Source organism: Narcine bancroftii, chromosome 12, assembly GCF_036971445.1.
Source record: "Narcine bancroftii isolate sNarBan1 chromosome 12, sNarBan1.hap1, whole genome shotgun sequence".
NCBI lineage: Eukaryota > Metazoa > Chordata > Chondrichthyes > Torpediniformes > Narcinidae > Narcine > Narcine bancroftii.
Window position 1 is genome coordinate 4,825,958 of NC_091480.1, and position 13,671 is coordinate 4,839,628.

Genomic DNA, 13,671 nt, shown 5'->3' on the forward strand with positions numbered 1-13,671 from the left:
AGAGTGGACATGGAGAGAATGTTTCCTATGGTGGGAGAGTCTGGGACCAGGGGGCACAGCCTCAGAATACAAAAATGTCCCTTTAGAATGGAGATGAGAAGGAATTTCTTTACCCAGTGGATGATGAATCTGTAGTATTTGTTGCCTTGCATGGCTGTAGAGGCCAAGTCATTGGGGATACTGTATATACCATTGTATAGGACGATCTTTGAAACTTCTTAATTTTCACCTTAAATTGGTGTCGTCCTATATGCCGTGTCTAAAATTCTTATCTTAACGATGAGGTCTCAACACCTCTGCCATCTTCCCGCCAGCTCTGACACAATCTCTCGTATTCTGTTCGTTATTTGTAAATTCTCAGCACTTCTTTGTGGGGTCCATCTGCCAGGTCCGACTGCTGTTGGCTCTATACAGGCTTTAAACAGCTTGTACAGGAGCTGTCTGGTTCATTTTAAAATATCCAAGTAAAATTTAAACCTTTTAAATGATAATGTGTTATTAAAAAATTGTGATTTGCTTTTAACAGCATCCACCGGTCAGCGGAAACTGGCAGATTTGGAGGGTCATCTTATTCAAAGAGTATCACTCAAAATTTATACTTTAGGTGGAAAGACAATGGCACATATGGTAGGTTTATGATTAGGAAGAGAATCAAGGGTTACTGAGAGAAGGCAGAAGAATGGAGTTGTAAAGGATATATCAGCCATGATGGGATGGTGGGGTAGACTTAACTCCCATCCTCTGTCTGCTGGTCAGACTGCAGAAAAGCACAGATAAAATGAGGATCGGAGCAAGGCATGAGTGGCCTGTGAGCTTTGTGCAGTTTACATTCCACATTATGTTCCATCATTACTATTCCTTTTCAGGGACTCTGCTTCCTGCCTAAGACTGAATGCAACGTGAGGGAGGTGGAGATTGCTCGAGCCTTGTGCCTGGGGCACAGCTCCTTAGAATGCGTGATTTTCAAAGTCCCACGAGTCAAGGTGAGAAACCCAGAGGGACCGTGGGGAGGGCTGGGTTCAGAGGATTGAGATTCAGATAAGGTCAGGATTCACTTGGGACCAGGGACACAGAGTGCCTTGGCCTCCAAGCTCCAACAAGGCTTTGAGGTAAAATGTACCCAATGTGGTCATCAGCAGGAAATGAATCTGGGAAGAGTGCTGGTCCAGTGAAGCCCCATCTGGGGAGAGCACTGGCCCACTGAAGCCCCATCTGGGGAGAGAACTGGCCCAGTGAAGCCCCATCTGGGGAGAGCCCTGGCCTAGTGAGTTAGGGGTTGACTTGGTTCTATCTCTCCCATTCCCTGTGGCTCCCACTTTGTTATGTTCTCTCATTATCCTACTCTCTTACCAGAAAGAATATTTCCAGGATGATATTTTCCCTGACACCATCGTGTGGTGGAGACCGGCGCTCTCCGCGTCTACCTGGCTATCTGGTGCCAATGGGCAGCATCAGAAGATGAGCCTGAAGCCTGAAGACATGACTCCAGGTACTTCCCATCGTCCCTGTCTGTCAGGGCTCACGGGTTAGTAAAGCTGCACGAGAGCCCAACAAATAATACACTCTGTCTCATCCAATGCTCTCCAACCCCACTCCCACCCCCCCCCCCCCCGACACTCTCTCTCTTGCACGTCTGTTGGGAGCCTCTTAATTATAACTTTTGTATCTGCTTCCCCCACTACCCCTGCCAGCCCATTCTGGGCACCCACCACTCTGTGTAAAGAAATCTCCTCCCACCCTGTATGCATGACCTCTAGTGTGACATTTATCCTGGGGTAAAGATTCTGTCCATCCCTACCAATGCCTCTCATAATTTCATACCCTATATCAGGGCTCCCTCAGCTCTGACGCTCCAGAGAAAACAACCCATTTCTCCACCCTCTCCTCATAGCTCATTCCCTCCAATCCACACAACATCTTGCTAACCATTCTGTGCCTTTTCCAAGGCCTCTACGTCCTTTCTGTAATGGACAACCAGAATTGCACACAGTATTCCAAGTGTGGCCCAAGTTTTATAGCTGCAACATGATCTGCTAACTCTTATCCTCAATGCCCCCGCCCCATGAAGCCAAGCTTCACCACCCTATCTACTCATACAGCCACTTTCAAGGATCTATGGACCTAAAGCCCAGACCCTTCTGCACGTCAAGCCCTGCCACTTAATGTTACCCTCTCCCTTACATTTGAACCTCCTCCCCCAATCTCACTAAGTGCAACACCTCACCCCTGTCTGGATTAAACACCAGCTGCCATTTGTCTTATCTGCAAACTTACCAGAACCTTTGTAAGGATCGTGTACTTGCCTGGTACTCCAACTACACAGCCACCTCCAACCTCACTTTATTCTATTAGTTGACACACCTTATTTTAAAATAAGTTATTTCACTAACGTCTCTTTGGCCTCCAATATACTCACCAAGTGTACAACTCAAGTATCACCAGTGGTACCTCTGACTCCCTCCTGCAACTTGACAGGGTTAAGGAGGAACAGGTTGTCAACTGTACTGTGCATCATGTATCGTACCTAGTATGCAGAGACCCTGCAAAGCCTGCACTTGAGAGTGCCACAGCTCAATACTGATGATGCATTTCTTCCAAAGTGAGTGCTGCACCTAAAGAGGTCCCTGTTAGAAAGTACCAGCCCTCATCCTTCTACCTGGAGGAGAAAACAGATGAGGAGAAAAAGGAAGAGGTAATATTTACTTCAAAATGTGCTTTTATCGCTTTCTATCTCCTTTGTGTGCGTGTGTGTCTTCCCCTCAGTTTGTACCTTTTTCCTTCCCACTGTCAGTCTCACTCCCTTTGTCTAACTGTTTCTCTTTCTTTATCTTGTGCATCTCAGCCTCATTCACTCCAGGGGCAAGCGCAGTCTATCCTATCCCTGCCCACAAGCGGAGTCTATCCTATTCCCTGCCCACAACTATCCTGGTGAATGTCCTCTACACTCTCTCTCCAGCACAACCACATCCTTCCTCTAGAGTAGTGACCAGAACTGCATACAACATCCCGGGTACAGTCTGAGCACTGTTTTGTGATGTTATAATTTTAACATCCCAAATTCTGTATTCTGTGCTCTGGCCAATGAAGGCAAGCATGCCTTATGGCTTCACCACCATATCTATCTGTTTTGCCTCTTTCAGGGAGTACTTGGGCCCCAAGGTCTCCCTGTTCCTTCATGCCCTTCTATTTACAGTATAAGTTTTTCGTGATTTGACCTCAGCTCATTAAATGTTATACAGATTGGCCATGATCAAACAGCTTCATGGAAGATCTATAATTTCCTCCTGAGGTTGAGAGTGTCCTCCTCCTGCCGCTGCACTCTACATGGTTTGAGAGCTCAGTGACTTGCACTCGGACCCATGTCCCTTGTGAGACTAGAGGGTTTACCTTTCTCCTGCTCTGTGTTCAACACTCAACTCTAGAGACAGTTGGCATGGTGATGCTGAGTTACTTTCAGAAATGACTGAGATTGGTCATCGACTGCAGCGACACACAGGAGTCTGGTCTGACCTGCAGTTAGAAAAGTTACAGCATGCTGATCTCTATTTTGCTCTTTCAGGGAAGTATTGATGTCTCAAAGTGACATATCACGTTGTGAGATACAGGATTGAGGTCTTTATAAGTGGGAGCATAGGATACAAGTTCAAATTTATTTATCATCTGATTGTACAAGTACAGCCTGAAGAAATAGTGTTTCTGATACTCTGTGCAACTCACTGCAAACCATCGTACAGACGCAGCACTCGTACAGTCAAACGATACATATACAAATATCAAAATAAATAAATATTATCATTGAATAAATTCTGTAGTTAAATCATGGTGCGTTTATATGACCAGTTCATCATTTGTTCAACCTTTATAGATCATTGGTGTCAGGTCACTTGTCTGAGTGCTACTGGTGCCATGTAACCCAGTGCTACCTGTTGCATGGTTGGGTGGTCAGTGACTAAACTGACTCCCCCACCAGGCTTGCCTGGTGCAGAGGGCAGCTAGACACCCTGCAGGATGAAAAACAAGATATGTCAAAGGGCAGATGAACCCTCTCGTGGGGTCAACAGCCGTCTAGCAAACACGTGTCGTGAAGCGCGGAAAGGGCATCCCTTGCATAAAAACTTAGTCTGGCCATTCACTGCAACAGAACTTCCCCCAGTCGTCTTGGACCTCACCACGCCGCTGGATCCACTCACATAAATCCATTCACACACATGCTGCTCCTTTCTCAGGAATGGGGGATAAACCCTACAAACTGAAAGGAACCATCATCATCCTACAGGATGGATAGCCAGAAGAAGATAAATTATTGATGTGGGAACAACTGGTGGATGGCATCGATTCTGGTCACCCCACTTGGAAAGGTGTGCCAGTCCAACAGAGAACTTAAAAATGGTGACTGGATCTGTTGCAGGGATTTCAGCTGCAAGGTTAGCCAGAGAAAAGCTGGGAGAAAAGATGATGGAGGTGAACGAGATCACAACTACTTCCATGAGAGAGAAAGAATCCCGACCTTTTAGCTGATGGTTCAAGAACCAGGAAGTGTAGATTTAAGATCAAATGATTGAGGAGATGTGAGGAATTGGATTGGCACCTAAGGGACATGAATTTACAAGAATGTAGCATGAGGCTGTGGGAATGGAAATGAACATCAAGAGCAAGCATGGTCTCTTGCGCCCTAACATGCTGTGACAACTGATCAGATGAAATAGGCAGCTTCACATTGGAGTGACCTGCTGACTTCTTCCTCCACAGCTGCTGAACGCCATGGTGTCCAAACTTGGGAACCTGGATGATCCTCTGCCTCAGGATTCCTTTGAAGGTGTGGATGAGGAGGAATGGGTGAGTGCCATCAGGCTAGGAGTATGATTGTGTGGACAGATCTCATTGAGTCTGAATGTGGTACCTGGGTCCTTACATGCCAATGGTGGATAGGGAAACAAGTTGTGAAGGGGACACAAGTAGGCCACAAGGAGCAGTGAGTGGTTAATTGCTCGAGTTATGTCGGATGTTGGTGAGATCACATTGGGAGAACTTTGGGCAGTACTGGTTCCTTGTTTAAGGAGGGAGGTTAATGTGTTGGAAGCATTTCTGAGACCAATGCCAGAATGCATTGAGGAAAGGTTGGACAGATAAGCTGAGAGGGACATCACTGGGACACGTGCAGTACTCAAGGGGCTGACAGAGTGTGAGTGGAGGATCTGTTCTCATAGTAGAATCTATGTGGGGCCTCTTCCTTTCTCTCAAACTCAGAAGGGTCTTTAAATTGCTTCGAGGGGAGTGGAAGCAGAAAAATTGAATTGTCTTTCATTGCAGAGGTTGATTGTTACTTGATGAGTTGGGGAGAAATGTTACCATAAGAGAGAAATGTGGACTGGCTTAAAATCAGAGCAGCCTTGGTGTGATGAAGAGATTGAGGGGACGATAGGTGACTCCTGCTCCTTGTCATTGGCCCATTTCCTTTGGAGTTATGAAACCGTCCATTTAGGTATGATTAAAACAGTGGTTTTCAAACCTTTTCTTCCCACCCACATACCACCTTAAGCAATCCCTTACTAATCACAGAGCACCGATGGCAGAGGGATTAGTTAAAGTGGGATATGAGAGGAAAGAAAGAACCACTCACACTGCATGATTCATGGAGGTGGAAGGTGGTAGTTGTGGCCTTGAGTGAGATGAGTGTCACCACCCACATGTCCCAGGCTAATCTACTTCTCCTCCCGTTCCAGGATGACTAGTTTCAGCAAATGACTTCTCCGTCCAACACCACCTCCCGAAAGAGCCAGCAGTGCAAGGACGAGCAGCTCCCTCTCCAATCAAGTACTCACAGGATGGGCAAGACACTGTCTCCCTCACCCCCACACTCATCTCCATCATCCCTCACACTCGTCTCCCTCACTCCTCACATTCGTCTCTCTCACTCTTCACACTCTTCTACCTCACCCCTCACTTGCCTCCCTCACCCCTCACTTGCCTCCCTCACCCCTCACTTGCCTCCCTCACCCCTCACTTGCCTCCCTCACCCCTCACTTGCCTCCCTCACCCCTCACTTGCCTCCCTCACACCTCACTCGCCTCCCTCACCCCTCACTCGCCTCCCTCACCCCCACATTTGCCTCCCTCACCCCCCACACTCTCCTCCCTCACCCTCGTATCCCTCACCCCTCACACTCATCTCCCTCATCCCCACACTCGTCTCCCTCACCCCCACACTCGTCTCCCTCACCCCCCACACTCTCCTCCCTCACCCTCGTCTCCCTCACCCCTCACACTCATCTCCCTCATCCCCACACTCGTCTCCCTCACCCCCACACTCGTCTCCCTCACCCCCCACACTCTCCTCCCTCACCCTCGTCTCCCTCACCCCTCACACTCATCTCCATCATCCCCACACTCGTCTCCCTCACCCCACACTCGTCTCCATCACCCCTCACACTCGCTTCCCTCACCCTCACACTCATCTCCCTCACCCCTCACACTCATCTCTCTCACCCCCACACTCATCTCCCTCACCCTCACACTCGACTCCATCACCCTTCACACATCTCCCTCACTCCTCACACTCTTCTCCCTCACCCCTCACTCACCCCACACTCACCTCCCTCACCCTCACACTTGTCTCCCTCACCCCCACACTCATCTCCCTCACCCCTCAAACGTCTCCCTCACCCCCATACATCTCCCTCACCCCCACACGTCTCCCTCACCCCCACACTTGCTTCCTTCACCCCCACACTCGTCTCCCTCACCACCACACTCGCCTCCCTCACCCCTACTCATTCATTTCCCTCACCCCCAACTCACTCGCTTTCCTCACCCCCCACTCACTCACTTGCCTCCCTCACCCCTGACTCATCTCCCTCACATTTGTCTTCTCCCCAATGCTATGCTTTGAGTGTGGACCCACACACTAGTCGCCAACATTCATCAGGCAGCCCTGTCCCACATCCTCACTCCTTACTCATTCTGAATCTCGCCCTGCACCCCCCCCCCCCCCAACACTCACTGCTTCCTGATGCCTTTGCTGACACTTCTGCACCTCACTTTTTACCAGGATCCATTTTTTGCATTGTTGTTAATTATTTTGTTACCAATCAGGAATGCATGTTTATTAAAAAATATTCCAGCCTGAAAGTGAAGGTATGATCTTTCCTTGTGTTGTCTGAGGGATGTAGCCAGGAATGGTTGACTCTCACTAGAAACCTCTGACCTCCATTGTGTGGTGATCCTTGGACCTCACAGGGACCCTCTGTCTGATGATTTGTTGGTAGTGCCAGGGATCCTCTGACTGGGAATGAGTTGGCATTTTGCCAGGGACCCTCTGATTTGGGATGTGTTGGCACTGTGCCAGGGACTTTCTGTCAGGAGATGTGCTGCCACTGTGTCAGGGTCCCTCTGACATGATCTACTGAGGAAGAATAGAGGCAATGATAGTCTCATACTGCAAACTGTCCATTCAGCATACCAACCTATTGGCTGGATGGACAGCCACCCACTGACCCTGTAATAGGTACTCTGACCCTGGCACAGCCACTTTGTCCCTGGTGGACACTCTGACCCTGGCACAGGCATTCTGAATCATGCCTAGCCACACAGTCATGGGTGCAGAGTGAGTAGAGCAGTGGGCTAAGCTTGAGGTTTGCCTGCATTGTCAGTGAGGAGATGTTGAGATAGTTACACCACTGGGAGAGATTTGAATGAGAGGACATAGATTCAAGATAACGGCGACTCAACGTTTTCTTGCTCTGAACCTACTGAATGGTGGAACAGACTTGATGGATTATTTGGCTGTTGTTTCTATTTCCTTGTATTTCTGTGTGTCTATTACAAGCTTTATCATGAGAAGTTACTTTGGTAGAGAAATTTATTGAAGAACGTCTCCTTGAAAGGAAGACAAAACCCCACTGATTCCTGGGAATTCCTAGCCTGTGACCACTCAAAGTGGAGAAGTATTCAGGATAGCATTTGAGAATCTTGGGACCATGCATAGGGATGCACAGAACCCAAAGAGAAAGAGCTCACCACTCCATGAATTAGCCATCCCTCTGAAAGAGTACAGTTCCCACACTGCCATCATCAACAACCCCTGAACTCACAGGAGTAGATTGCCAAAGAAGTAATCATTATTAGGATGTTTGAATGCCTTCTACCATGAAGACTAATCCAAAATAATTGGAATCTGCCGTTTCTTCATTTCCCATTACTAATTCTTTAGTCTCAATTTCAGGATTGAAGGACATTCACTTGGAACAGAGATGCGGAGGAATTTCTTCATCCAGAGGGTAGTAAATCTGTGAAATTTGTTGCCACAGGCAGTCGTAGAGGCCTTGTTATTGGGTGTATTTAAGGCAAAGATTGATAGATTCTTGATTAACCAGGACACCAAAGGTTATGGGGAGAAGACTAGGCAGTGAAGTTCAGTGGGAAAATGGATCAACTCATGATTAAATGCTGGGGTAGATTTGATGGGCTGAATGGCCTATTTCTGTTCCTATGTCTTATGACCTAATTCTCCAATGGATCACCATTTAGTTTAGCTATTTTCTTCCTTATAATAACCTGGAGAAGCTCTTCTACTTTTATATTATTTGCTAATTTATCCTCATTACCTTCTCCCTCTACATTTTCTTGAAATCTTTTACTCATTTCTAAAAGTTCTGTAACCCTCTGGTTTACTTTAGCAAATTTCAATTTGATACCATCCTTAACTTCCAGATATGACAAAATATAACTGGAGATTTGCCACAGTAAATTCTGAACATCAAACAATATTTTGTTTATAAGGCCTTTCACCTTGTTGCCCTGCCAATTCATTTGAGTGATATGATATCTTTAAGAGGTTCTGGTCTTTGTTTATTGAGAGTTACTTTTCAAAGGACTTTAGTCAAGTGGTGCTGTACTGTACACACCAACTAATCTGTCGATGTATCTGAGTGATTTCTGTTTTAACTATTTACTGACCACATGGTATAATACAGGGAGTTTTCAGATTTGGTAAAGACTTAACTGAAGACTTTCAGGGCTATTAAAATGTAACACGGAGGGTCACCTTATTGGTGGGAGAGGAAGAGAGGCTGAAGGTCACTGCCCCCCATGTCATTGAATGTCAGACCCGCCTACCTTACAGCCGATACCACCTTACCTGGAGTCACATGAGCCAGACCTGGATCAATCACCAAGTACCAGGTATAAAACCTGACCGTGTGGTCCAGCCTCTCTCTCTCGCTCTCTCCTATGTCCTCTTGCTGAGGCAACTCCCTGAGCTGCTGAAGGCTGGGGATTGCAAACAGTGCTGGAGAATGAATCCACTATGAGGTATGTAGATGAGTTGGGCTCCCTTTCACAAACACCTCAAAGGGAACCATGGTGGGTTGTCTGATCTAATTTGTAAATACTATAGCTTCTTTAAATGGAGTGCTGAGCCTGTCAGGAGAGGGGTGCCAGGTATTGTTTCCTTTAACCCTCTGTAGTTGCGGCTGTTTGTAGTTAACTTGTATTGGAGTGAAATTAGTCTGTCACATGTGTCTCCTGTTGCATATTTGTTCCCAGTTGTAAATAAAGTTCATGCACGTGTCCAGGGGTGTCACTTTGAACCCTGTTTGCAGCACCAGGGAACAAGTTCAAAGAGTGATAGCCCCCGGATCCACTGAGCTGTTATTTGCTCTAGATCACAGCATCTGCAGTCTCTTGTATTACTATTTGCATAACTGTCTTTTATATTTCTGGTCCTATAATTTATCAAACCTTTTTTGTTGTTTTTGTATGTCATTCATCACCACAGAAATGTACATTCAGCTCCGTCTCCTCTCACATATATTGGTTAATATACCAACAACAAATCAGATTGAAGAAATGCAAATACAAAACTCGTCTGAAGCTAGTATATTTTCAACAGCAGAAGGGGATCCAGATTCTTTCCAGCTAAAATCCATTGAATTTGCTGGCACGGAATTCACTGTTACGACAATCTGAGGTTTGTCTGACAAGCAAACACAATTCTTTCTTCTTACTTGAGAAAGGGAAAACTGATTTTGGAGGCTGTGCAAAGGAGATTAGCATAAGAGGAAATATTAGAAGGATAGAAGGTGGATTTTATAATGTTATAGAATAGAAAATAAATGAAATATAAAATATAGAAGCAGAGATGCTGCTTCCACTGACAATGAGAATTGAAATAAGGTACATAATCTTAAGATTGGAGGGTAGATTTAGGACAGAGATGAGAAGGAACTGCTTCTCTTAGAGGGGAGTGAATCTGTGGAATTCTCTGCCCAAGGAAGCTATAGAGGATTCTCATAAAATGTAGTTAAGACACAGATAGATGTATTTTTGAAAAGTGGGGGAATTAACAGTTTTGTGGAACCAGTGGGGAGGTGGAGCTGAGCCCATCACCAGGTCAGCCATGATCTTATTGATGGACTCCTGCTCCTGTTTCTAATGTACTTTAAATGTCTGCATGGCCCTCTCAAAAAAGTCTTGCACCAGGATCTCTGCAGGCCATCTTTGAGACATACTACATGGTGCTAAGTGCTATAACAGTAAATTGCAAAGATTCACAAGTACATTTGGACCAATCTAAGTGAAAGGGCAGTCCTTTCATTGTCTTTCTTCATCACCTTCAGGCCTGAGAGCCCATTATAGATGGTGTTGTGATTAAAGTTTTAAAACATTCATTTTCCAGCTGACTTCTCGTGGTTTAAAGGACTACCAAAGAAAAGAGAAACCCAATATCACATGAGTAAATTAAGTTAGTTAGCCTTGCATAATTTATCTGAAAAAATGCCTTTTGCTGAAAAACAAGTTGGGATATTTTCCTTCAGCAAAGCACTTGATTTAAAATTTTAAGGAGGGATCCAAGGGGATTCGGTTAATGCAACACTATTACAGAGCCAGAAGCGGACATTTGAACCTGGCATTGTCCACAAGGAGTTTGTATGTTTTCCCCGTGTCTGCGTGGGTTTCCTCCAGGGCAGGGGGGTCAAACTCAAATTCACCGAGGGCCAAAATTAAAAACTTGGATTAAGTCGAGGGCCGAACTAAATATTTATTGAAAATTTTCAACAACATCTGCATGTTTTCTCTTCTTTCAACATATGTAATGTTAAACTTTAAGGTATAACTTTAGGAGGATAATGTTACTGGTCAGGAGTAGGTAGCTCAAGTTCACCCTTTGCTTGACCTGAGGGAAACCTATTTGGTCCCTGTGGAGATGTAGTCAGCATTCACAGGCTGTGTCCATTTAGGCCTGCATCAGGACTCAGCATTTCCTGCTCACTCCTCAGGCTCTAGGCCTCTATTCACCCTCGACGCACCATCCCTCTACCTGACCAGTCCTTTACCCAACCTCTACTCACCCCTCACTCCACTCGCTCTGCCTCTCCCCACCCCATCCTATACACGCCTCTCCCCTCAACCTGTTCCTCCCTCTACCCGTCTCTCACCCTCTAATCACCCCTCCCCTACTCGCCCTGCCCCTCCCCTTTTACCTCTTCCCTATCCACCCCTCCTTCTACTCATCCCTCCCTCTAACTGCCCCTCGCACCACCATAACTTCCCCTGCCCATTACTCCTCACCTACACCCTCTGCCCACCCCTGCTTACCCACCCACTCAGGCCCAGCCCGCTGCCGATCAGCCTTTGCGGACAGCCACCATCTCTCTCTTCACATGCAGGGCCGAACCAGCCGTCTCTGGGGTCCGCGTGGGTGCAAGCGCTGAAGGCCGTGGTGACCGGGAGAAGTGTGCTCGCGCTGTGGAAGGGCCGTCCGGTGCCAGTCGCGCGGGGCTCTTGCTGCCCGGGGGCCGTGCGCAGCCTGCCATGCCCGTCGCGCCGACAGGAAATCACAGGCACTCGCCCATCCGCCGCACCGCTCGACAGGTGGGAGAAGTGACTGGTTGTGCGGGGAGCCTTCCAACTGGCTTGCCGGCTGATGACATCGACAGACTTCTTGTGTTACAATTTCTCGTGTTACAATGTGGAAGGATGTGCAATGAAGGGGGAGGATGGTGGGGGTGACATTACCAAAAAACAGCATCGGCTCTCGCTGCAGGGCGGGCCACCTCTAATACATTTTTGAAATGATCTTGCGGGCCAGAGTTTGACATGTGTGCTCTAGGGGCTCCAATTTCCTCCCGTTCTCCAAAAGTGTATGGTTAATTAATGTATTTGGGTTACTGTGCCCGCTCTATTTTAAAATAAAATGAAAATTATTTATTTATTTAGACATGTAGCAGAGTAACAGGGCCCTTTCAGCCCACGAGCCCGTGCTGCCCAATTACACCCAATAACCCTACAACCCCTAATACGTTTTGGTGGGGAGAAACTGGAGCCCACAGGGAAAACCCACATAGACACAGGGAGAACATACAAACTCCCTACAGACAGCACAGGATTCAATCGCTGGCTCTGTAACAGTTTTAAATTTCTAATTGAACAATTCACATGTGATTCCAGATTTTATTAAAGGATATTTGTGGTTTTTCCATTTAAAAAATCTGCACTTTTTATACACAGTCCACTCATTTCAGGGCACCATAATATTTGGGTCATAGCAATAGTATGTATATTGAAGTAGTCATATTTAGTACTTTGTTTCATATCTATTGCATGCAATGGCTGCTTGAAGTATGTGATTCATAGACATCACCAGGTGCTGAGTATCTTCTCAAGTGATGTTCTGCTGGGCCTCTACTGCAGCCATCTTCAGCTCCTGCTCGTTTCATGGGCTTCTCCCTTTATGTTTTCTCTTCAGCATATTGAAGGCATGCTCAATTGGATTTAGATCAGATGATTGACTTGACCATTTAAGAATTTTCCAGTTTTTAGCTTTTAAAACTCCTTTGTTGCTTTAGCAGTATGTTTAGGATCATTGTCTTGTTGTGGGATGAAGTGCCGTCCAATGAGTTTGGAGGCATTTGCTCAAACTTGAGCAGATAAGATGTTTCTGTACCCCTCAGAATTCATTTTGGTACTGCCTTAAGTAGTTACATCATCAATGAGGATAAGTGCCAGTGCCTGTGGCAGCCATACCTGCTGAGGCCATTACACCCCCACCACCATGTTTCACAGATGAGGTGGCATGCTTTGGATCTTGGGCAGTTCCTTTGCAGATCCACACTTTGCTCTTGCTATCACTGATACAAGTTAATCTTGGTCTCATCCGTCCACAAGACCTTTTTCCAGAATTCTGCAGGGTCTTTTAAATAGTTCTTGGCAAACTGTAATCTGGCCATCCTGTTTCTGTGGCCTACTAGCGGTTTGCATCTTGCAGTGTAGCCTCTTTATTTCTGTTTATGAACATATCCACATGTGCCTCCTGAAGAGTGTTTCTGATTTGTCAACAGGGGTTTGGGGATTTTTCTTCATTTTGATGAGAATTCTTCTGTCATTAGCAATGACAATCTTCCTTGGCCTATCAGTCCCTTTGCGATGACTGAGCTCACCAGTATGCTCCTTTTTCCTAATGACGTTCAAAACAGTTGATTTTGGTAACCCTAAGGTTTGTGCGATGTTTCTTACTGGTTTAATCTTGTTTTCCAGCCTCATAATGCCTTCTTTGACTTCCATTAGCACAAGGGGGCAGAAATGTTAGCATCGCAGTTAGCACACCGGGGTGCGAATCTTGCACTGTTTGTAAGGAGTTTGTACATTCTCCCTGTATCTGCGAGGGTTTCCTCTG

General features: G+C 46.3%; 2 protein-coding genes across 2 annotated transcripts in view; one reads left to right on the forward strand and one right to left on the reverse strand.

Annotated features, from left to right (window-relative positions):
* LOC138747224 (coronin-7-like) overlaps nucleotides 1–7,127 on the forward strand; it is a 97,619-nt gene extending 90,492 nt beyond the window's left edge. The window contains exons 24-28 of the mRNA XM_069906256.1: nucleotides 867–983; nucleotides 1,354–1,489; nucleotides 2,601–2,692; nucleotides 4,750–4,836; nucleotides 5,724–7,127. Coding sequence (XP_069762357.1) covers nucleotides 867–983; nucleotides 1,354–1,489; nucleotides 2,601–2,692; nucleotides 4,750–4,836; nucleotides 5,724–5,732 — 441 coding nt within the window. The 3' untranslated portion in view covers nucleotides 5,733–7,127. The remainder of the gene's footprint in view (nucleotides 1–866; nucleotides 984–1,353; nucleotides 1,490–2,600; nucleotides 2,693–4,749; nucleotides 4,837–5,723) is intronic.
* Nucleotides 1–13,671, reverse strand: part of LOC138747225 (vasorin-like) — a 97,138-nt gene that overhangs the window by 79,328 nt on the left and 4,139 nt on the right. The window lies entirely within an intron of this gene.